The 25,825-nt window shown below is 45.1% G+C and overlaps 1 protein-coding gene across 1 annotated transcript in view; it reads right to left on the bottom strand.

The window, feature by feature from the left end:
* Positions 1-2,109: 2,109 nt before the first annotated feature.
* AHSG (alpha 2-HS glycoprotein) overlaps positions 2,110-25,825 on the bottom strand; it is a 40,902-nt gene continuing 17,186 nt past the window's right edge. Inside the window, exons 4-7 of the mRNA XM_075571169.1 lie at positions 24,115-24,278; positions 18,618-18,731; positions 5,478-5,564; positions 2,110-3,918 (exon numbers count right to left, since the gene is read on the bottom strand). Coding sequence (XP_075427284.1) covers positions 3,673-3,918; positions 5,478-5,564; positions 18,618-18,731; positions 24,115-24,278 — 611 coding nt within the window. The 3' untranslated portion in view covers positions 2,110-3,672. The remainder of the gene's footprint in view (positions 3,919-5,477; positions 5,565-18,617; positions 18,732-24,114; positions 24,279-25,825) is intronic.

The raw sequence follows: 25,825 nt of genomic DNA, 5'->3' as shown, positions 1-25,825 counted from the left end.
CTTAGTATCTGAACCCTATCCCTAATAACCTCTCATATAATTTATAAATTATTATTTTATAATACATATAAAATAATAATTTGTAAATTATACCATATACTACAGGAATAGAACCCAGGATCTTTCATTTGCTAGACCAATTCTCTACCTCCAAGCCACAGGGTTGGTGTGATGCAGTCCACTGCCTTGTGCTGCAGAGGTTAAATATATTTATAGGGTCTGTTGCTGTGGTGTAGCAAGTAAGGAATTGGTCGAGCAAACAAAAGGTCCTGAGTTCGATTCCTGTATATGTATTATATAAAATATATTCATGTTCAACTCCCACATGGTGTGGGAGTGTGTGTGTGTATGTGTCCGTTAGCAATAAAATATCGAATGTTTAAAAAAAAAATGGAGATGTTTTTAAATTGAGCCAAGTTTAGACCGCATTATAAGCGGATCTGTGTTGTAGCAGATGGCCAGGTTTGAGCTGAATTTGCTATTACTTCCACATTGTTTGATATTACCAAATCCAGTATTGCCCCTCCACTGGTTGGTTCCTCAATAATTTGGGTCATATAACTGTCTTTAAGTACCCCGAAAAACCTGTTTCCTTTTGTTGTAACGCTAATCTCATTGCCCCAGTCTGTCTGGATAATTAAAATCACCCATTATGCAAACATGACCTAATTTTGATGCCTTCTCCATTTGCAAAAGTTTTTTGGCTACCTCAATCTCACAGATATTTGGTGGTTTATAGCATATCCCTACAAACATTTTCTTTATACCTATAAGGAAACCATGTTGAATGGTTTTGAAGCAAAAGGTGGCACTGTGTGCTCATTTGCATGTCATTTCCCAGAATCCCTTGCTCCAGTGGAAGTGCTGTGTGCTGGGTGATAATGGTGATAGGCGGGGTTGCAGACCTGTCTAAGACATGCAAATGAGCATACAGTAATATTTCCATTTGAGATATATATATATATATATATATATATATATATATATATATTTAAAAAAATAATATATATATTTGAATTGATCAGAACTTTTCTGGAGCAATGCTGAGAGATAGCGAAAGCATATCTATCATAAGCCTTAGGAATTTAATATTCCTTGTTGGGTTTAATATAGATTTTTCATGGTTTATAGTAAACCCCAAATTTCTAACGTAGATATGATGTCATTTCGTTGTTCTATCATTGTATCTAGATCCTGATGTACTTATAAGCATATTGTTTAGATAAATGAGACAAAGAAACATTTTCTGGCGAAGGTGAATCATTACGTATTACATGATCCTGGTAAAAGTGTAAGGTGCATTCGACAGGCCAAAAACCATCACTGTATTTTGATAAAGACACCCCTTCCACTTGAACCTAACGACTATCCTGTGGTTTTGGTACAGTAACCTAGCACAGCATCAAATGTGCCCTTTAAGTCTATTTTTATGGAAACTGACTTGGTTTGTACAATTGTAGCTATGTCAAATAGTCTCTCCATTCTGAATCTTTTCTATTTGAGAAATGTGTTTACATTTTTTACATTTAACAGTACTGAACCATCTGGCTTTGTAATTTGTTCCACTTACACTTTTTATTAATGTTTGCTGTGAAGAAAGAGGGATTCCTTGGTGAAAACATCAAAGAATCCGTTGCAGTAAATGAAGCTGTGATCTCCAACATTTGTGCGCACCCCCTGGTCACCTGATCGGCAAAATTTGCTGAGCAGATTATTCTTTGGGAGGCTAACCATCTCACCAACTCTTGCTACTGTATGTAGGTTGCATTCTCCTGAAGAACAAATACTAACAAATAATTCAAGGGTTTCTTGATCTGCCTTTATTGAATAATTATCATCTCTGTTCTACACTATGTATTGAGTGGACAATCACTTTACCCTTTATTTTCATCATGCTATTGAGTGTGATTTAAGAAGAGCCCTTTCTCTTGTATGTTCTTGTTAACTATTTACTCTTCTCTGTACCCTTCCAACATAAATTAAGCTGAATCTAGGGTTTTCTGTTTTTGTTTTTCCTCTGTGGCTTATGAATTTAAGTTTTCCAACTGCTGATCATATATATCATATACATCATATATGAAAGTCAATCAGTAACAAAGCAAAAACAAGTATATCAATACCATCTTTAATTAGAGGCAGCATTCCATTAAAGGCTTATCACTGTACCTATATAGTATTTTTTTTTTTCAAAATGCAAATACAAAGCAACACTCCTTAATCATTGCTTCTAGCACCACCATGGCAGCATCCCCTAATGGATCTCTTTTACTACTCAAATCTATTTAAGCAAACACTGTGACAAATATTTTTGGGGAAAAAAAGTTTTAAGAAATTAAGACTTTTGCACTTTTTTTAATCGGTTAGGATGAGTTGAACTTGGCCAAGATGCAAGATGGATCTGGTTATTAAATAATAAGGCTGCTACCCTCACTGTGACATTTCAGAGTTCAAGGCTAATTCTTAGTCAGTATATTTGGGCAGAAGCATAATGCAATTTATGTGAAGCTGAAAATGCAGTACCCACTCCTAGTTGTTTTTTAAACCCTCTCCTCCCACATTTTGTTTGACATAGATCAGAAGCAGGGCCCCTGGAGCTGAACCGCATTCATTTCAGCTGCTGTAACTTCCTGGTTTCCAAGATACTAACTGGGAAAGGCACCGCCAGTAGCATTCCCTTCAGGTGAAACAAAATTTAATTTTAAATCTCCCACATTACGGAGGTCAATAGAAAGTTGCAATGTCATCCATCATGGCTTCCTATTTGCCCGCATGAACTGGAGGCGGGGGGAGGTGAAAAGTACCCGTGGCACCTCTCCAGGTAGGTATCTCAGGAATCAGGGTTATTACTGGTTAAAAACAATTGTGAATTGTGAGCTTAGGAGGGAACTCTGTGGAGACTTTAAAACAACTGTCATACACTACAACCATGTAGCAATTTATTTGCTATATTCACTAACGACCTTTCCTAGTGTGAGTGCAATTCGGGTAAACTTTGATTGCTTGCACAAAGTGCTTGTGCCAGTTTGTGAAATAAAATGTATGTGTCCATCCAAACCATCATTGTTTAACCCTTATTATTTTAAGTGATATAAAAACGTTATTGTAGCCACCGCAGATGTCTAATCTGTCCCTCTTCTGGCAACAAAATAGGAAGGAGAGATATTAAGTCCACTCTGCAGGCTTCCTACAGATTTCTTGAGGCTATATTTATGATCCCTTAGGGGGCTAGAAAGCAAAGGTATAATGCCAAAGGGCACCATAGTGTTAGGTACTGCTTAATGAGTCAGGTCATATTGCATCTCCTTTTGTAAATATACTGTATTTGAGTGTTTGCTTAAGCTTTGCAGCAGTGAGTGATTTGAAGAGAGAATATAAGAGCAGTTTAGGAATGATTTCTCTGCGCTATATGATAAAGGGATGTAAATATGTATCTGCAGCTCTTTATTCTTTGCATCACTAAAATGTGCCAGGTGACTGCCAATATCAATAAACTTTGCGCCCAAGAGATCAGCCTCAGATGTAAACAAGTTTCATACATCTGGACCCAGTGCAAAACCTGATGCAATTTCCATTTCTTGCACTTAAAAAGCAAATTGCACCAAGGTAATGATAAGGCAGGACGATCTAAACTTTGCTGACTAAAGGGGCACTGATTTTTCAAAGAAAGGAAGTTTAGAAAAATATTTTTTTCCCAGGACAAGACTGTCTCTTTGTCACACTGGGCGCGACGGGTTCTCCAGTTATTGATCTCTTGACTGCGTGGTTTACGTGAGTCGCAGAGAGATGCTCTTCAGCTGAGCTGGATTCAGATGAGTGGTGGCCCAGGCTGGAATGGCGAAGGTTGTGGTGGAAATGTGCATGAGGCACTATAAATCCCAAAGAATCGTTGTGTGTCACAGGATGATAATCTTGTCCAGGCTAAAAAAAATGTTACCAATATTCACTTGATTCTTTCAACAGTGTCACAAAAAAAAGAAAGATACATAAAGATCCTAAGGGAGACTGCAACATCGATCACACCAAAATAAAACTTTATCAATTACATTGCAAGACAAGTGTGCTGGAGCCTGGCTCGATGTTCACTATATACAGATTTCTCCTGTGCACCAGATAGGCAAATTATTCATCAACATTTGCTGTGACTGGTGTATTCACATCCATGGATATTCATGACTTGGTTGTAAAAAGAGAGAGAGAGACCTCCCTTCAAACAACATGTAGAGAGACCTGTACACAAAAAGGAGCACACCTGAGATACCTGGGAAATATGCAAACTATATTTAAATGACTCCATGTAGCATATTTCCCAGGAAATCTCAGGTGTGGTCCTTTTTTTCCCCCTTTTTGCACAGGTGTCTCATCATGTGTTGTTTGAAGGGAGGTTTCAGGTAAAGGATATGTAGTACTTGGGATTCTACTAAAACAGGCCTGTCTCGAATATCTAGACATAAATGGGTGGATGTTATCATATTCACAACAGAAAGAGAGGGTGAAGCAAATATGGTGATGATTTTAGGAGCATTTGCCCACATTTTTATTGTCAAATCCACATGGGAAAATTCGGTCGCAAATACAATATGGCTGCAGACTACACTAAAAATTTGCAAGTTCAATTTTGACACATTTATCCATTTTTACTCTGGACCTCTCATTCAACCAACTTTTGAGTGCCGACCTACGGGTGTGTGTGTGTGTGTGTGTGTGTGTGTGTGTGTGCGTGCGTGCGTGCGTGCGTGCGTGCGTGTGTGTGTGTGTGTGTGTGTGTGTGTGCTGAAGTTATGGTGGGTAAAAAAGTGACAAAAAACCTCTAAGCAAAGCATATAGCAAATGGAAATATTACTGCTTGCTCATTTGCATGTCAGACAGGTCTGCAACCCCGCCATTCACCATTATCACCCAGCACACAGCACTTCCACTGCAGCAAGGGATTCTGGGAAATGACATGGTGAAAGGCGGGGTTACAGACCTGTCTAAGACATGCAAATGAGCATACAGTAATATTTGCATTTGAAATATATATATATATATATATATATATATATATATATATATATATATATTCAAAAACAAAGCTTGTACAAATGAAAGCATTTTGTTAGCCACAGAATGGTATCGACTATTTGTTTTAATTATTAAGCTTGTCTAACATGGTACAGCATGCATGCATACATACACCCACATATAAATATAAATGTATATGCTCATTATTTAATTGTAAAAAAAATTAAGTAATTGCGGTTAAATAATGGGTTTCCCTAAAAAGTTATGAAACATCACTACTTTCTATGTTATCCTCTGGGCTTTAAAAAAAATATTCTCAAAAGCCACTTTAGCCATGGAATAAGTTGCATGTGATACATTATTTAGCTAGTATATGGCAGCATTCTTTTACAATTTTTTTTTTTGTGGAAGCACTGTAGGACTACACTTTTAATAGATTATACTGGTCGAGTATAGACCTGTAATGAGTCTAATACCTGTGGTTCGTAGACTGTACATTGGACGGTGATTTCATCACGTTCGTCTTGGTGTTTAAAAAGTGTCCCAGCACAGGCACCATAATGCTGCGAAAACATTTAAAAAAATACATGTTTTACTCTTCGGGAACCCAAACTTCCCACCAGGGTGCTCCCCAAGACAATTTGACCAATTTCAGGGTCATAACATTAAGCTGGTTGCTGATCTGCTGCAGAAAGGGGAGATCTTGACTTATCAAGAGCTTAAAAACAAATACCAATTCCATGACCTCCACTTATTCAAGTTCCTGCCACTTCCTACAAGCACTATCCCCAGCAGCAATATTCCCCCCACTCACCAGGTTTGAATCTATATAATGAATTTTTTTATGCCATTCAGAAACCCACCCAGCCGCGCCCGGAAGTGACGCGACGGGACAAAGCGGAAGTGACGCACCGGCGGTGAAAGAGGCGGATCATCCACCCGAGAGGCAGCTCCAGGCGCAGTGCTGATGTGCAGCAACTGAGGGGGGAGTCTGATAGCCCACGGGAGGATACAGCCTGGGACGCACGGTCCACCTCCGGAGACGCAGAGTCGCAGAGAGAGGCTGATTGCACCGGGTCACATCGGAAGAGGCGGGTGAGCCTGGAGTACACACACTCTTCTCTCCCTGATCACAAAGATTGTGAAAAATGCTTAATATAATCTTTTTTATTGTAAGTGTTCAATTTTAAATATATAAAGTTTAGTTTTAACAGTGTATTGGTCTGCACTATGGTATCATTTCTCTTCACATACACCTGGTTGCTGAGCTGACAATTGGAGACCGCTTCATAGAGTGGAGAACAACATCCTTAGCAGAGACCATTGTGTGTCTAAATCGCTTGAATACAACTTACATCTTGTAAGTAGCCACAACATACGAGCCAAGACAAGATATTTAACTTTACATTTTAAAAAACTGTCTACACTTAGATTGTTTTTTTGTATTTTTTGTTCTATTTCCCTCCATGCTCCCCCTGGAATACAACGAAAGTGACGATTTGCGGGACTAGCGAAACCAGTCCCTACCAGCTGGGTTTGAGCAGGGGGTTTGAACCTTTTTTTTTTATTATTTGCTCGTTATTTGAGCACATCTTTATTATTGGAAAATCAATTGATTTTGTTAAAATCACTCACTGTATAGTTTTAAGTGAACACTAATAGAGTTAGCGCCATTCTTTCACCTTCACATAGCAGTTTTAAATGTACAGGCAGGGAAAACTTTTTCTGTCAGCCCCGGAATTAATTCTTTGATGTAGCCATCTGCTACAAATGCATGAACTGAGGGTATTTTCCTCACTGTACTTCAAAGAGCCCCTGCTAAGTGGGAGCCTCTGAGTCTAGTGAAGTCCAGAGTTGAAAAGCCTCAGAGATCCAAAGTGTGAAAGTGGCCGGGATGTTGCTGAGTGCCAGATACCAGTACTCAGCATAGGCCATTCACACTTTGTGACCATATCCCAGACTGAGCGTCGCCAGGTAAGGGGTGGACAACAGTATGGTAAACTGCCTAGGTGTCAGGCTGACACATGCGCTTTGCAAACCGGAAAGCCCTTTTGGCCAGTTCTGCAAACTCCGGGAAAGTCGGGGGTAGGTGGGTTAAATGTTCCCATGGAGGTGATTGGGCACGCATGTTAGGGATGGGACTGTAAACCCTATAAACCTGCCTGCCGAGCTATCCCCAGTATGATTCATGATTTATCCAAGCGTTGTTCAAGATTTAGTCTTTAGGATTTAGTGCAGCGGCAGCGGATCCGGAACGCAAGGGGTTAAAATATCATAACCAAGGATTTACCCCTACTTCAGGTGTTCGTTAGCGCTGGGGATCCCCGAACAAATCCCAACAAACCAGAATAAACTCTCTCCCTTTGGCTGAAATACCGGGCAGTCAAGTTGCGCCCTAGCCAAAAGGATTGTAAGCCAGAGACTCCCTTTCTTCATCTTTTGTTCTATGGACAATTTATTTTGTTTCCACATCCCAGTAAGTGATTATTAAGTGTATTATGAAGTTGTCATGTATTTGTCTGAAAATAAATAAATGACAATTTATTTTGCCCACCTTGTCGTGCTCAATCGAGAATCCCAAAAATATAAAATTGTTCATACGTACTAATCAAGCGTGACAGTGAGTTTGTCGGAGAAAGTCTTTACAGAATGTGGCTATGTTTTGGGGTTCCGAAGTTATGGGATACCCCAAAAGTGTATCCAGGAATTGAGTGAGATTCTCTGATACAGCCAAGCACATTACTGCGCCAAACTCTGACTCTGAAAACGTTCTCATGACTCACCACCAGGATTCCTGCTGCAGCATCATCCAGGCAAGGTAAATGGGTATGAAGGGGTTAAACGATACCTGCAGCTATACACGTCCCTAGAGTAACAGAGGTTCCCCAGTGTAGGAGAGGTACCCAGGTACATACCCAGGTACCCTGAACCTGTTATAAGGGGTTCAGGGGGTACTCCAGCTAGGTGATAAAGCTGAGCATGATTGCAGTGTCTAAAAGTTTTTAAAGTTATTTTTCTAAAGTGTGCCAAGAATGAGGCTAGTTACTGTAGGTGAATTATGCACTCACTCCATCCCTGACACCAGAATAGGAACTTACATCTTTTAGCACACAGAAGACAGGACACAGTATATTTAATTAAATGGTTATATTTAATAGGTATATATATTGATAACCTGTAAATGAACTGTGGGATTTCCAAGTAATGGAATCCGAGAAGACTAGATGGCTACCCAGCTTGGTGCCTCTGAGTTTGTGCGGAGTCCGTACTTGAAAGCCTCAGGAATGCCAAGGTGTTAGAACAGGAGGGGTAGTGCAGTTCTGCGTGAGTACCCACATCCTGGGCTAACGCAAGGCTATCCAGCAACCATTTGCCAGAACCCAGACTCTGTGGAGCCTGGGCAGTGGGTGGGCTCGGTATGCAAAGAGGCAGAGGTGCCAGGTTGGCACATGCCACTTTACAGTCAGAAAAAAGGTGCCCACCCGGCTTTACAACCCGGCAAATCGGTGATTGGCTGGCCGGGAAATTCCCACGCTCTGATAGGTTGGTGAATGAGAACCTGAAACCATTAAGAGGGCTTGCAGCCAATCAGGAGCACAGATTGCAAGTGCCAAACTATCAGCGGGAAATTCAAAGATGCTGAATAGACGCGAGCCGGCTTCAAGGATTTTGAACTCAGAAAAGTTTCTAAGTCCTGCTTTTGAGAAAGTAGCGGTCGCGGTTGCCATTGCGCCGAAATCAGTTCCATGACTTTTGTGAGTACCTCCCAGTCAAGGAAAAGGGCTCCTACAGAGGTCATTTTTGTGAATTTAATTTTAAGGATAGATTTATTCATTAGCCCCGTACCCAGTAAGTGTGTTAACCCTGTAAATTATGTTACATTGTGTGTATGTCTTTTCCTGAAATAAATTACAATTTATTTTACCTCCTTGCTTTGCACAATCAATGATCCTGGTATAAAAAAATGTGTTGATAAACCTGGTCTCCAATGACATACACTATGTTTTGTTTCTCTCTCTACCATGTGCTTTAGGTTTGTTCTTTTCATGAATGGGCACCCTTTTATGGATCTGGGCCAGGGGGCAGATTAAGGTAGAGATAGTAGAGACTGTAGGAGGAATGTCCTCCAAACCACATCATCATATCAAAGTGTGAGATCTGATAGTCATAAGTGAATAGGCAAGCTTAAGCGGACCCTGGGATAGGGAAGTAAGCACAAACAACTAGGAGGGTCTTGATTGCAGAGCTCATTAATAGGTTACCTGCTGCCAATGGTATAACAAAAATCTAATCTGAACTAACCGGTGTATATGAACATCAGTGTGAACAGCAGGTCTCTATCTGGCAGCAACATTAGAGCAAGATGTAAATATCCAGTGATATAATTATGTAGTTCTTACTCACATGGGTGTTGTTTGTATGCCGTCCCAGAGGCGTGCATCCAGCTGGTATACAATGCAGACAGGAATCCTTGTGGAAAAAGTGAAGCACAGCCAGTCCAAGAAGAAAACAATCCGGGGCTAAGTGAATGAATTAAAAATATTCTTTATTGGGGGTGCACAGCATGGTGGCGCAGGGGATATGCCTCTGACATGTTTCGCGCTGAGATAGCGCTTCCTCAAAGAGTAGCCTATCAAAGGTAATGGTGTTATGCTTTAAATACCTTGCAACAACCGGATACATAATTGTGTAGATGGCATTGTGCTCTATGGTACAAACAAAGCCTTCCAGTCAGTAGTGAACCCTAGTGGATGCCAAAAATGTGTATATACATGTAAACAAATAAACTGCAAAAAAACATTGTTTAGACAAACATAATAGTTACATAGTTACATAGTAGATGAGGTTGAAAAAAGACATAGGTCCATCAAGTTCAACCTATGCTAAATTTAGACAACATATACTTTATCCTATATCAATACTTATTGATCCAGAGGAAGGCAAACAAAAAACCCCATTAAGGGGAAAAATTAATTCCTTCCTGACTCCAAGAATTGGCAATCGGATTTATCCCTGGATCAACATCCTTCCCATGTATACTTATTTGGTATATCCCTGTATACCTTTCCCATCTAAAAAGATGTCCAACCTTTTTATGAACAAATCTATTGTATCTGCCATCACAGTCTCCATGGGTAATGAATTCCACATTTTAACTGCCCTTACTATAAAGAACCATTTCCTTTGTTGCTGGTGAACTTTCCTTTACTCCAACCTTAAGGGATGGCCCGAGTCCTTTGTACTGCCCATGGGATGAATAGTTTTTTTGAAAGCTCCTTGTATTGTCCCTGAATATATTTGTATATAGTTATCATATCCCCTCTTAGACGCCTCTTTTCTAATGTAAATACATCTAATTTAGCTAGCCTCTCCTCATAAGTTAGAATGTCCATTCCCTTTATTAATTTGGTGGCTCTTCTCTGCACTCTCTCTAGTTCCATAATGTCTTTTCTTAGGATTGGTGCCCAAAATTGTACTCCATATTCAAGGTGTGGTCTCACTAATGCTTTGTAAAGGGGCATAATTATGTTTACTTCCCTTCCATCCATTGCCCGTTTGATGCAAGATAAGATCTTGTTTGCCTTTGCAGCTACTGCATGACATTGGGCCCTATTGCTAAGCCTGCTATCTACAAGCACTCCTAAATCCTTCTCCATCAAGGATTCCCCCAATATATCTCCATTTAATTTGTTAGTCGCCTTTTTATTCTTGTATCCCAAATGCATAACCTTACATTTATCTGTATTAAACCTCATCTGCCATTTATCTGCCCAAGTTTCCAGTCTCTCCAAGTCCTTCTGAAGAGAAATTACATCCTGCTCTGATTCTATTACCTTACACAATTTAGTATCATCAGCAAAGATGGAGACTTTGCTCTCGATCCCAACCTCAAGGTCATTAATAAACAAGTTAAAAAGCAGGGGTCCCAGTACCGATCCCTGAGGTACTCCACTCACGACTTTAGCCCAACCTGAAAAAAATCCATTTATGACAACCCTCTGTTGTCTGTCCTTTAACCAGTTTTCAATCCAGGTGCATATATTATTACTGAGTCCAACTTTCTTTATTTTGTACACCAACCTCTTGTGTGAAACTGTATCAAAAGCCTTTGAAAATTCTAAGTAGACCACATCAACTGCATTACCCTGGTCTAAATTCCTACTTACCTCCTCATAGAAACAAATAAGGTTAGTTTGGCAAGATCTATCCTTCATAAATCCATGCTGACTATCTTAATATATAAATTCGAAAGGTAAGTGCTAGATGCGGTGAATCTGATTGGTCCTCTGTCTCTGGCCAATCAGATTGGTGGTTTTATGATGTCGCCCAACTGCCACTCTCTTCCCCCTCGGCCACACACACACACACACAAACACACACACACACACACACACAAACACACACACACACACACACACACACACACACACACACACACACACACACACACTCTCTCTCTCTCTCTCTCTCTCTCTCTAACTCTCTCTCTCCTCTCCTCTCCCCCCCCATCACCCCCCCAATCACACTGACCCTCACGTGCGCTGCCCGGCTCCCGGACGGAGGGGAAGCGCGGCGCGGCCCTCCTGCCCAAGCCGCCAACGCTCACTTCTCTCCCTCTCCGGCGCTCACTTCTCTCCCTCCTCGGCGTTCACTTCCCTCCCCGGCGCTCACTTCCCTCCCTCCCCGGCGCTCACTTCCCTCTCTCCCTGGCGCTCACTTCCCTCCCTCCCCGCCGCTCACTTCCCTCCCTCCCCGCCACTCACTTCTCTCCCTCCCCGCCGCTCACTTCCCTCCCTCCGCGCCGCTCACTTCCCTCCCTCCGCGTCGCTCACTTCCCTCCCTCTGTGCCGCTCACTTCTCTCCCTCCCCAGCGGGGGGACAGGCAGTGGGCAGGCAGCCTCCAGAAGGACCCCCTTCCTCCTGCAGCTGCCTCCGGTAAGATGGCGGCGCCGAGTGGTTAAGATGGCGGCGCACAGCGGACAGGCGGGGGGTGGTAGTATTCAGTCAGGAGAGAGGGGGGGAGTCAGTCAGGAGAGGGGGGGGTCAGTCAGGAGAGAGGGGGGGAGTCAGTCAGGAGAGAGGGGGCGGAGAGAGGGAGTCAGGAGAGAGGGGGGGAGAGAGGGAGTCAGGAGAGAGGGGGGAGGGAGTCAGCAGAGAGGGGGGAGAGAGGGAGTCAGGAGAGTGGGGGGGAGAGAGGGAGTCAGGAGAGGGGGGGAGAGAGGTAGTCGGGAGAGAGGGAGTCAGGAGAGAGGGGGGGAGGGAGTCAGGAGAGAGGGGGGAGGAGGGAGTCAGGAGAGAGGGGGGAGAGGGAGCCAGGAGAGAAGGGGGGAAGCCTGAACAGCTGTGAAGAGGGGGGGAAGGGAGTTGAGAGAGAGGATGGGGGAGCCAGAACATTACATCACGGGCAACGCCGGGTATATCAGCTATATCAATAATTTGGGTCATATAATTGTCTTTAAGCACCCCCAAAAACCTGTTTCCTTTTGTTGAAATGCTAATCTCATTGCCCCAGTCTATGTCTGGAAAATTAAAATCCCCCATTATGCAAACATGACCCAGTTTTGATGCCTTCTCCATTTGCAAAAGTATTTTAGCTTCCTCAATCTCACAGATATTTGGTGGTTTATAGCATATTCCCACAAACATTTTCTTTATACTTTTACCTCCACTGCTAATTTCTATCCACAAAGTCTCTACATTTTCATCATTCCCTTCATAGACATCATCCCTTATAATAGGTTTTAGATCCTGTTTAACATATAAACATACACCACCTACCTTCTATTTGTTCGATCCTTCCGAAAAAGAGAATAACCCTGGTAAAAGCCCCCCCCCCCTAGCACCAATCCAAGAAAATGTCTTACCTGATCCAGCTAAGTATATGCAATGCATATCTCTCCTGCCCCAAAGGACTCAGTATACCTGGGCGTCCCTAGACTTGCTGACCAATTGAATTGGGACATAGGAGCTTTCGGTCAAACCTACATATGCTGCTGTTAATGCTGTCTGCTCCCCCTTAACCCCCCCTCCCCCCGTAAAGGCAATGTGGCCCACTCAGGATCCTGCGGGTTTGTAAGAACACGCTTCAGGAGCACTGATTAAGACACTATATAAGCCCATGACACTGCCCTCTAGCCCTGTTCCCCCCTCCTCCCCCCCCCTCTCCAACAGTGAAGCTAAGAAAAGGTTTAATTGGTCTATGTATATCCATGCAATGCCGTCCGCTCAGGACCTAGAACACCCAGAATGCCTATGTAACACTGGACCAGCTGGTCAGTTGAACTATGCTTTAGGAGTGATGTTTGGACACTGTATATGCCTTTGACCTTGCCTTTTGACATGGTACCCTCCCCCTTCCCTTCTTCTCCCTCCCTCCCCCTCCTACCCCCCTCCCCCCCTCCGCAAGGTTCCAAGGAAAAGGTTTACCTGATCTATGCATACCCATGCAATGGTGTCAACTCAGGACCAAGAGCTCCCAGAATTCTTTGGTGTCCCCAGACCTGCTGGTCAGTTGAAATATGATATTAGAGCACTGTTTAGACACTGTATATGCCTGTGACTTATCCTCTGCCACGGTATCCCCTCCTCCCTCCCTCCCCCCCCCCCCACAATGTTCCAAGGAAAAGGCTTATCTGAGCTAGGTGTATCCATGTAATGATGTCCACTCAGGAGCAAGAGCTGCCAGAACGCCTATGTGTCCCTTGACCTGCTGATCAGTTGAAATATGCGGTAAGAGCACTGCATAGACACTGTACTTGCCTGTGACTCAGTCTGCTGCCATAATATCCCCCCCTCCCTCCCCCCACTCTCTCCCCCCACCCTCCCCCCACCCTTCCTCTCCTTCCCTCCCCCCCCCCTCACTGAGCCTAAGGAAGGAAAAGGTCTACCTGACTCATGCCGGTACAGGCAAAGTTTATCTCCCGTGACTTAAAATGTCCAAAACGCATATATACCAAAAGACCTGCTGGCTAATTTGGAAAATGCTTTAGGAGCCCCGCATAACCCTATATCTGCCTTGGACATAGCCGTCCGCTCCCATTAATCCCCCCCCCCCCGTCTCAAACGACAAGGGTGTTCGACCTCTTCCCTGGTCTCGCCCCATCTTTGGCGACCCGGAAAGTTCTCCAGGGGTCTTTGCCCCCTTCCCTTGTCACCACGGTGTCAAACGGAAACTCTTTTGGGCTCCCGGACAGCCCACTTTCTTTCTCGCCCCCATGTGTCCACCTCCCCCCCTCTCCCCCCCATTCCCTCACCCTGACCACTGTCAGAGGCCCCTCCAGGGACAGCACGATGGTCCCCCGTCCCCTTGCTCTAAGGACCCATCCAACCCCGACATGGGAATCACTCGGGGCCCGGGGTTTGTCCCCAGGAACCATTGCCTTATCTAATGGCGTCAATTAAAATCATCTCTCTAAATGTTAAGGGCCTCAACTCTGTTAGAAAACGCAAACTGGCTCTCCAAGAGCTAAAAAAAACCAAAGGCGATATAATTTATATCCAGGAAACCCACTTCAATACCCCAGATCCACAACATATTCAAACACACTTTCCCCCAAGGATACTTTGCATCATCCCCAAGCAAGAAACAAGGTGTAGCCATACTGATCAAGAATAGCATTCCCTTCACCCCAACAAAGGTAACCAAAGACCCTGAGGGTCGCTATCTGCTACTCCAAGGTACACTGTCTAGGTCCCCCATTTCCATACTGAACATATATGCCCCTAATGACAATCAAATCCAATTCCTTCAGAACCTACTTGGTTCATTGGACCAATCGGTACTCTCCTCGCTACTGCTAGTTGGAGATGCCAACATGGTCCTTTGCCCAGACCAAGACAAATCCACCCTGCCCATGACACCACACACTGCCCAGACACAGAAAAAGGCCAAAAAGTTCAGTGAAATTCTGAGAAACTACTCATTGTCAGATATTGCCCAGCACGTAGGCCAGAGGGACTACACGTTCTTCTCAGCTCCTCATCAGTCTTACTCGCGGATTGACTACTTTCTGGGTACCAATAATGTTCTCCAGGCATCCTCCCACTCCAACATAGGCCCAATTACCTGGTCAGACCACGCCCCTGTCGAACTCACCCTCTCTCTGCCTTTCATCAAAAGCTCTGCGTACAAGTGGAAACTGAATGACTCACTCCTTAACGACCCCCAGGTGATCAAAACAATCAAACAAAAACTAAACACTTTTTTCCAAATAAATAGTGGCTCGGTCTCAGCAGCAGCAATGCTCTGGGAAGCGCACAAAGCTACCATCAGGGGAGACCTTATTTCATTAGCCTCTCATAAGAAGAAAATAAAACTCAAAGAGCAAAAAGAGGTCACTGAGAGGATCCTGGCACTAGAACTCTAACATAAGCAGACCCCATCAAAAAAAGTGTTCAGAACCCTAGATAAAGCAAGAACAGAACTGTAAGGGACAGATGAGACGACTACAGACCCATTGCATGCTGAGATCCATCCGAGGGTGTCGCACAGTGTCATCTCCTGGTGTGGTAAACCTATATACCAACTGCTTGTTTATTCTCACTTGATGTACGCAGAACTATTTACTTTTAACCATAAAGTCACATTTTATACTTTAATACACTATGTGCGTTGTGCGCCTTGTTCTTTTGTTTTTCCTTCAGTAATATGTATTTTTTTATTTATTACTAGCTGATATACCCTGCGTTGCCCGTGATGTAATGTTCTGGCTCCCCCATCCTTCCTCTCAACTCCCTTCCCCCCCTCTTCACAGCTGTTCAGGCTTCCCCCCCTTCTCTCCTGACTCCCTCCCCCCCTCTCCTGACTGCCCCCCCTCTCCTGACTCCCTCCCCCCCTCTCTCCTGACTCCCTCCCCCCCACCTCTCTCCTGACTCCCTCTCTCCCCCCCTCTCTCCAGACTCTCCCCCACCCTCTCTCCTGACTCCCTCCCCCCCTCTCTCCTGACTCCCTACCCCCCTCTCTCCTGACTGACTCCCCCCCTCTCTCCTGACTGACTCCCCCCCCTCTTTCCTGACTGAATACCACCCCCCGCCTGTCCGCTGTGCACCGCCATCTTACCCACTCGGCGCCGCCATCTTATCGGAGGCAGCTGCAGGAAGAAGGGGGTCCTTCCGGAGGCTGCCTTCCCACTGCCTGTCCCCCCGCCAGGTAGGGAGGGAAGTGAGCTGCGCGGAGGGAGGGAAGTGAGCGCCGGGGAGGGAGAGAAGTGAGCGGCGGGGAGGGAGGGAAGTGAGCGGCGGGGAGGGAGGGAAGTGAGTGGCGGGGAGGGAAGTGAGCAGCGGGGAGGGAGGGAAGTGAGCGGTGTGGAGGGAGGGAAGTGAGCGCCGGGGAGGGAGGGAAGTGAGCGGCGGGGAGGGAGGGAAGTGAGTGCCGGAGAGGGAGAGAAGTGAACGCTGGCGGCTGGGGCAGGAGGGCCGCTCCGCGCTTCCCCTCCGTCCGGGAGCCAGGCGACGCACGTGAGGGTGAGTGTGTTGGGGGGGGGAGAGGAGAGAGAGAGAGAGAGTGTGTGGGTGTGTGTGTGGCCGAGGGGGAAGAGAGTGGCAGTTGGGTGACGTCATAGAGCCACCAATCTGATTGGCCAGAGGCTGAAGACCAATCAGATTCACCGCATCTAGCACTAACCTTTCGAATTTATATATTAAAGATGTTTGTCTAAACAATGTTTTTTGCAGTTTATTTGTTTACATGTATATGCACATTTTTGACCATCCACTAGGGGTCACTACTGACTCTACCTCCTTTGTGGAGGACTGGAAGGCTTTGTTTGTACCATAGAGCACAATGCCATCTACACAATTATGTGTAGCCCCCTGTAAACAGCCCAGGCTATACCTATCTTCCTTCTACTGAGGTAAGTCCTGTTAAGATCAGGCACCAGTAATCATCATGGGTTTTCCCCCCTTGATAGCCCTGCCCTGAGTGGTAGATGCAGGCCTGGACTTTGCTGCAGGCGTGAGCAAGAGGGGAGGTTCTGCTGACATCACGAGAGGTGGGGCTAGCCCTATATTTAGCAGCCAGCTCCTGTAAGTGAAGGTTCTGTTCCGGTCCGAGGAGTTGGAGGAGGCAGTGTCTGGCGGTTGGAGGCGACCGTGGTCCCACCTGCGTAGCCGGGCAGGAGCGGAGAGAGGAGTGGAGAGACTCAGCCACTTTGAGTAGAGCTGATAGCATTATAGACCTGGTGGACCAATGCCCCTCCCCCCCATGCCTGGGGTGATGGGAAGAATCCAAGCCCCACCGCGAGGATAACCTCGGGGGTGGGCCACGGGGTATTGAAGCCCCAGCCCGGACCATCCTGTCGGAGGAGAGACTTGGAGGGAAGAAGAGGAGGAAATATCTGTGGGGGAGGAGAACGGAGTAACTAGCAAGGCTTCGCTGTTGTTGTTGCGGCTGCTGTACACCACTACATTTGGGAGTCGCTGATCTGCCAATAAAGAGACTATCCTTTGTACCAAAGACTGTGTGTGAGTTGGAAGTTATCACCCTGGGACCGAAGGGGTTCTTCTATACAGGTCCTGTCCCATATTCCTGGGAGTATAGAAGATGGAGGCGCTGCAACATTAAGAGATCATGGAGGCTACCACCCCAGAAGCCGAGCCCTGGCTCCCCAATAACATCGCGGGAAGCTCAGGCCCTCCTGTTCCTCACAGGTACGCACCACCACAACGCATGTAATCTGCCCTCATGCACCCTAGACACCACCGTAGAGTCTGGGGGGGGGGGAAGCAGGGTTACATATGTATCCGGTTGTTGCAAGGTATTTAAAGCATAACACCATTACCTTTGATAGGATACTCTTTGAGGAAGCGCTATCTCAGCGCGAAATATGTCAGAGGCATATCCCCTGCGCCACCATGCTGTGCACCCCCAATAAAGAATATTTTAAATTCATTTGCTTAGCCCCGGATTGTTTTCTTCTTGAACCGGCTGTGCTTCACTTTTTCCACAAGGATTCCTGTCTAAGGTAGAGATAGAGAGGAAGTGGGAGAGAGAAAGATAAATGGCCCATGTACTTATATACCTCATAACAGAGTCATACAGCCTAAACAGCCTAATGGAGCTTTGTGAATTCAAGCTTTAATGCTTGGTGAATTTTGATCCAGCAGCCAGATGGGCACATTGCACCTGGTTCACAAAGTACAGAGCACTCCCTAACTGTAATCCACTTCCTTAGAAAAATTACATACCTTATTTGCTGTCTGTGTAAAAAAATGCTAAGTTTATTTTCTCTTGTTCTTTTTAATTCATTATGTGGTAATTATTGTTCATTTTCCTTAATGTCTTAGTTAGTTAGGGTAGCATATTTAGTTTCAAATTAATAACACAGGGAAATTAATCCGCTTACATAGTACGCTAAAAAAAAGATTATGGAAATATTTTTATTTTTTTTCAAACTCCAAATCATTTGGTTGATACACTAACATTAAAGGTTACACATATGTTTACTTCCATGATTATATTTAAAGAGAATTTCAATCACCTATAATAAAGCCATTCGACACAACACTGCCTCTAGCTCATTTTGGCCTTAAGAGACACTGGCCCTTTAACTTACTGTAAAAACATTTATTGGCAGTTTAATTACAAATTCTGATTGATCAATAAACAGTTTACTTACAGCATTATCCCCGGAAAGGGTGTCACAGGCTCTCAGACCAAGATGCGCATCTGCTAGGGAGCAATTTGTTGCAGCAACAACAAATTCAACATTTACCTTATTGCTGGGCACAGACTGCAAACAAAAGAGGATAAAAGTAAATATGACAGAACAAAAATACTATAAACAGCACTCACAAAGCAATAGTAGTTAGTATATATGCAGTGCAGGGTGTCAAGGATAGAAGAGGACCCAATTTCTCTAATAATATACAATAATCCAAGCTATCCAGCATTCACTGTCTATAGAAATCATAGGTCAAAGATGGAATGATACCAAAAAACATATAAGTTAATGTATACACAAGAGAACTGAAAAACCAAAACCACATACAGTACCACAGCCACTGAAAAATAAATAAATAAATAAACATAGGCAAACTGCCTATGTTTACTTATTTATTTTTTAGTGGCTGTGGTATGTGGTTTTGGTTTTTCAGTTCTCTTGTGTATACATTAACTTATATGTTTTTTGGTATCATTCCATCTTTGACCTATGATTTCTATAGACAGTGAGTAGGGGCTGACCACCTCTGCCCACTGAGTAGGGGCTGACCACCTCACAGCACACTGAGAAGGGCTGACCACCTCACACCCCAGTGAGTAGAGGCTAACCACCTCACAGCACAGTGAGTAGGGGCTTACCACCTCACACCCCAGTGAGTTGGGGCAAACAACCTCACAGCACATTGAGTAGGAGCAGACCACCTAACACCCCAATGAGTAGGGGCTAACCACCTCACAGCGCACTGAGTAGGGGCTGGCCACCTCACAGCGCACTGAGTAGGGGCTGACCACCTCATAGCGCACTGAGTAGGGGCTGACCACCTCACAGCACAGTGAGTGGGGGCTTACCACCTCACAGCGCACTGAGTACGGGCTGACCACCTCACAGCACAGTGAGTAGGGGATGACCACCTCACAGCACAGTGAGTGGGGGCTGACCACCTCACAGCCCAATGAGTAGGGACTAACCACCTCACAGCACAGTGAGTAGGGGCTGACCACCTCACAGCGCACTGAGTAGGGGCTAACCACCTCATAGCGCACTGAGTAGGGGCTGACCACCTCACAGCACACTGAGTAGGGGCTGATCACCTCACAGCACAGTGAGTGGGGGCTGACCACCTCACAGCCCAATGAGTAGGGGCTAACCACCTCACAGCACAGTGAGTAGGGGCTGACCACCTCACACCCCAGTGAGTAGGGCAACCTCACAGCACATTGAGTAGGAGCTGACCACCTCACAGCGCACTGAGTAGCGGCTGACCACCTCACAGCACAGTGAGTGGGGGCTTACCACCTCACAGCGCACTGAGTAGGGGCTAACCACCTCATAGCGCACTGAGTAGGGGCTGACCACCTCACAGCACACTGAGTAGGGGCTGACCACCTCACAGCACAGTGAGTGGGGGCTGACCACCTCACAGCGCACTGAGTAGGGGCTGACCACCTCATAGCGCACTGAGTAGGGGCTGACCACCTCATAGCGCACTGAGTAGGTGCTGACCACCTCACAGCGCACTGAGTAGGGGCTAACCACCTCATAGCGCACTGAGTAGGGACTGACCACCTCACAGCACACTGAGTAGGGGCTTACCACCTTACAGCACAGTGAGTTGGCGCTGACCACCTCACAGCCCAATGAGTAGGGGCTAACTACCTCACAGCGCACTGAGTAGGGGCTGACCACCTTACAGCGCACTGAGTAGGGGCTGACCACCTCACAGCACAGTGAGTGGGGGCTTACCACCTCACAGCGCACTGAGTAGGGGCTAACCACCTCATAGCGCACTGAGTAGGGGCTGACCACCTCACAGCGCACTGAGTAGGGGCTGACCACCTCACAGCACAGTGAGTAGGGGCTGACCACCTCACAGCACACTGAGTAGGGGCTGACCACCTCACAGCACAGTGAGTGGGGGCTGACCACCTCACAGTGCACTGAGTAGGGGCTAACCACCTCATAGCGCACTGAGTAGGGGCTGACCACCTCACAGCACACTGAGTAGGGGCTTACCACCTTACAGCACAGTGAGTTGGCGCTGACCACCTCACAGCCCAATGAGTAGGGGCTAACCACCTCACAGCACAGTGAGTAGGGGCTGACCACCTCACAGCGCACTGAGTAGGGGCTGACCACCTCACAGCACACTGAGTAGGGGCTGAAGATATTAGTTTGCCTTGGTTTTGCTATCAGGAAGGAGCCAGAATTAAAACTGTGAGAAAAATCAACTGTTCACAAAAGCAGGGAAACATAACCCCTTCAATGCCAGCGATTCCAGAAACTAATTTGTTTTATGCGCCTCAGGAAGCAAAGAGGTGGAAAGAGCAGTGTAAGTTAACTGTGCAGACATATAACCAGTGCTATAGTAAATACTGTTTTTCTTACTACACAGTTGGCACTATAGTCCCTGTATTTGTACGCTATATTTTAGTGTCATTATGTGAAATGGTGACTAGGTTTAAACAAATGGATCTTATTTTTTTAGAAATACACTTTAATAATGCTATGTGTCCAAATAATTCTGAAGTGTATAGCCAGATTTCTTTTTTGTATGTTGATAAGATAAGAACACTGTGATAAGGAAAATGAACTATTTAGGTAGATGTCAGTTGAAAGCCAGTCACCTTGCACAAAACCAAACAAAACACAAAACCTTATAGCCTGGCCTCTGTGTTTTTGTATTGATGTTAATTGATAGGGCATACAATAAAGACAAGCACAAAAGTCACTTGGACAAGAGGAGAAATGGAAGATCGCTATAACTAGTAAGTGAATAAATATACAAAGTGAATATACAACGTGCACTACACACACTACAAATGTAAAATGGTAAAAAGTGACAAAGTGTATTTCTTTTAATGAATAAAATCAAATAGATGCAGCCCTTAGAATAGATGCTGCTTGGTCAAAACAAGGTGTTTCCAAACATCTAATTTATACAAAACATCAACTCCAAAGTGCAAAAATTCCTGGGCAACACTGAACTGAGGGAAACAAAGAAATGACAGCGCAAAAAAACCATAGTGTAGTAAATTTAAAAAACTATTTATAAGGTGGGGGTGAGTATTGCACGTACATCAATAAAAAGGGTTAACAGCATGACATGTTAGGGACATGTTACCACTCGGCGGGGACAGCAGGACACGGGCAGAAGTATCTTGGACGTCCTCCCTCTAGCTGCTGGTATCCAGAAGCGGTGTATGCAGCTCCACTTTGGGGAACCTTCCCGTGTGCTGAAGGTACTCCAGCCGGTGGTTCAGAAGGGGTGATCTCCCAGTCGCTTCCGGGTTAGTCCACGCTTACGTCTGACGTCATCTGGCGGCGTCTCTCAGCCGGTCGCGTCTTTAGTGCGTCTCTCCTCAACGATAGCTTATCGAGTGGTTGGATAAGTCCCGAACAAGTCCCACATAGAACAAGTGCCAAATATAAAGCCACAATGGGAGTAGATAAAGAAAATGAAGGAACGCGTTCGGCAGAGAGACGCCGCCAGATGACGTCAGACGTAAGCGTGGACTAACCCGGAAGCGACTAGGAGATCACCCCTTCTGAACCACCGGCTGGAGTACCTTCAGCACACGGGAAGGTTCCCCAAAGTGGAGCTGCATACACCGCTTCTGGATACCAGCAGCTAGAGGGAGGACGTCCAAGATACTTCTGCCCGTGTCCTGCTGTCCCCGCCGAGTGGTAACATGTCCCTAACATGTCATGCTGTTAACCCTTTTTATTGATGTACGTGCAATACTCACCCCCACCCTATAAATAGTTTTTTAAATTTACTACACTATGGTTTTTTTGCGCTGTCATTTCTTTGTTTCCATGTAGCCTGGTGTTTGAGCCATTCCATTGACCAGCAGCACAAAACCCTTATCAGGTTGTATTTTATACCTTTCTAAATCACTATCACCCATCACTGATCACTTATGAGCGCAGGTTTTTTTGTTTCACTGAACTGAGGGACCTGAGTATGTGGAGAGTAGACCTTCCAGTCATTCGGAAGCTTTAAAGAAATCCCTCCCGCCCCAGCCATGACATCTCAATCCGGAAGGGAGGTTGCCTGTGAGTGCTGAGAAAGAGGAGTGTCGGCGTCCGAGCAGAGTCCAAGTGTTCTGTTATGTTTATCCCATCTCACAATTTGAAAGCGCTGTTACAGTATATTGTGTCATTTCTTTAGTGTATTTTCACCTCCTATGACATTTTATAATATACTAACTGATATACCCAGCATTGCCCAGGATGTAATGTTCCCGCTCCCCTTCCCTCCCCCTCTCCTCACCCCCCTCCCTCTCACCCCCCTCCCCTCCATCCCTCCCTTACCCCCCTCCCTGTCCCCTCCCCCTCCGTGTGTGTGCGCGTCAGTCAGTGTGTATGTCAGCCAGTGTGTGTGCGCCAGTCAGTGTGTGTGTGCGTGCGCCTGTCAGTGTGTGTGTGTGCGTGTGCCAGTGTGTGTGTGCGTGCGTCAGTCAGTGTGTGCGTCAGTCAGTGTGTGTGTGCGTCAGTCAGTGTGTGTGCGCGTCAGTCAGTGTGTGCGGGCGTCAGTCAGTGTGTGCGGGCGTCAGTCAGTGTGTGTGCGTCAGTCAGTGTGTGTGCGTGCCAGTCAGTGTGTGTGTGCGGCGGTAATACGAGGCCCACGGTGTGAGGAGGAGAAGAGCCGAGTGGGCGGGCGCCAGTGAGTGTGTGTGTGTGTGTGTGTGTGTGTGTGCATGTGTGGCGGTTAGTCAGTGTGTGTGTATGGCAGTCAGTCAGGCAGTTCGTGTGTGTCAGTCAGTCTGGTGTTGCCCCCGCCCCCCCCTCTCTCTTGACTGTTTCCCTCCCTGCCCGTGGAGGGGGGAGGGCTGTGTGCGTTCTGACTCTTCCCCCGTCACTCCCCCCATGCCCAGCTGCTGATGGGGGGAGGGGTACCCGCTCGCAGGACCCCAGCCTGGCCTCACCGCTGTCGTCTCCCCCCTCCCCCCCCCCGCACTCCCTGCGGTAATACGGGGCCCGTGGTGTGAGGAGGAGAAGAGCCGAGTGGGCGGGCGGAAGGTGGCGGCGTTAGTGTGAGAGGCGGTTGGCTTATTACCTGTTGTTGCCATTGAATAAATCAACTATTCTTACATTCAACATCTGAGTGTGTGTTTAAGAGGTTTAATAATGGCATGTTCTTATATAGCGCTGCTAGTTTTACATAGCGCTTTCCAGAGACATTTTGCAGGCACAGGGCCCTACCCCATGGAGTTACAATTTATGTTTTTTGTGCCTGAGGCACAGGGAGATAAAGTGACTTGGCCAAGGTCACAAGGAGCCGACACAAGGAATTGAACCAGGTCACTGAGCCACTCCTTCTCCCATGTCTCCCAGGTTTGATCTAATCATCTACAACAGTCTACAGTATTCATACAATGTTGGGTATGTAGTAGTCTACATACAGTTCTGTAAAATGACAAATTATCAAAATAACATAAGTGAACAATACCTGAATCTGTGCTCGACCAATCTCATGGAGCTTATAAAATACAGTGTTATTTTCTTTGTTGAACTTAAGAAGAAACAGATCAACAGCATGGACCACCTTTGTGTCACTGAGAGGAGCCAGCAAAGAACAGTTGGGGCACATTCTTAAAATGGTTTCAGCTGAATCTAAAAAAAAGAGCATGTATGTATGTCTTTCATTATATAGCGCCATTAATGTACATAGCGCTTCACATTAGTAATATACATGACAATCATATAAATAACAAATAATATAAATAACAGATCATGGGAATAAGTGCTTTAGACATAAAAGTAACATTTCAGAAGAGGAGTCCCTGCTCCGAGGAGCTTACAATCTAATTGGTAGGTAGGAAGAACGTACAGAGACAGTAGGAGGGCATTCTGGTAAATGCGTCTGCAGGAGGACAAGCTTTATGTATCATGTGTCTAGTATTATCCACAGTGCTATTCATATGCTTCTTTAACAAGTGTGTCTTAAGGTGGGTCTTAAAATTAGATAGAGATGGTTCTAGTCAGGTACTGAGGGGAAGGGCATTCCAGAGGTGTGGAGCAGTCAGTGAGAAAGGTTTAAGGTGGGAGAGGGCTTTACATACAAAGGGGGTAGAAAGATTAGTATTACATGAGTTAGTTAATTTTCACAAAACTCTTGACGTTATCAAGAGATCTACATCTTTTTGGAACATGTTGGGGATTGATCTAGTTTATTATCTGAATCCTGGTTAGAGTGTTACCAAAAGATCATATGAAGTTATCTAGTTCCTACCCAGTTTTGAAACTAAGTACGTTCTATGTATTTCCCAAGGGCTAGAAAATGATATCAATAAATGGCTTAATGGAGGGCCTGAGCAGTTGTTTTGTGAAAATTGACTAACTCATGTCATGCTAATTTAGAGTATGCCATTATGATGGATACAGATGAAGGATTTCTTAGTGGTTTATTAGACCTATTTTTCTAATATGTATACATCCTTTCTTGTACAAGTTGTGCGGCCATCCAGGTCATCCATTTTCTGTACACTTGTCTAATTGTGATCCTTTCAGCCCCTGATTTTTATACTGCATGTTACATGGTATTAACATTTTTGTTTGTGTGGGGGTGGGGAGGTAAATTGTGTATTGGAAGCTTCTCTTTTATAAAACTGCCATGTTTACATAACTAAATGTGTTGTCTGGTGCTGCCAATGTGTATATCTATTTTATGAGAAATATCAATTTATGATATCTTGGAGAGTGATCTAGTGCATGAATTGAGCTCCAGACATATGTTTATTAGGCACTAGGTGGAGTATTCTACCCCTTTGGACTCAAGTACAATCTTCTGGGTTCCCAATACATCACCCAATACTACAATATATTAAATTGGTTTTAATATTAGTTATAGCTTTGCAGTACACTGTGTTTTTTAATAATGTGATTATTGTGTCAATTATGTTATGTTTAATGTGTAATGTTTATGTATGTATGTATCTTTATTTATATAGCGCCATTAATGTACATAGCGCTTCACAGTAGTAATACACGTGGTAATCAAATAAATAACAGATAATATAAATTACAGATCATGGGAATAAGTGCTTCAGACATAAAAGTAACATTAAGGAAGAGGAGTCCCTGCCCCGAGGAGCTTACAGTCTAATTGGTAGGTAGGAAAACGTACAGAGACAGTGGGAGGGCATTCTGGTAAGTGCGTC

The sequence above is a fragment of the Ascaphus truei genome, chromosome 14 (assembly GCF_040206685.1).
Source record: "Ascaphus truei isolate aAscTru1 chromosome 14, aAscTru1.hap1, whole genome shotgun sequence".
In the NCBI taxonomy this organism is placed as follows: Eukaryota; Metazoa; Chordata; class Amphibia; order Anura; family Ascaphidae; genus Ascaphus; species Ascaphus truei.
Note: the sequence above shows the minus strand (reverse complement) of the source record. Positions and strands in the feature narration are given on the sequence as shown.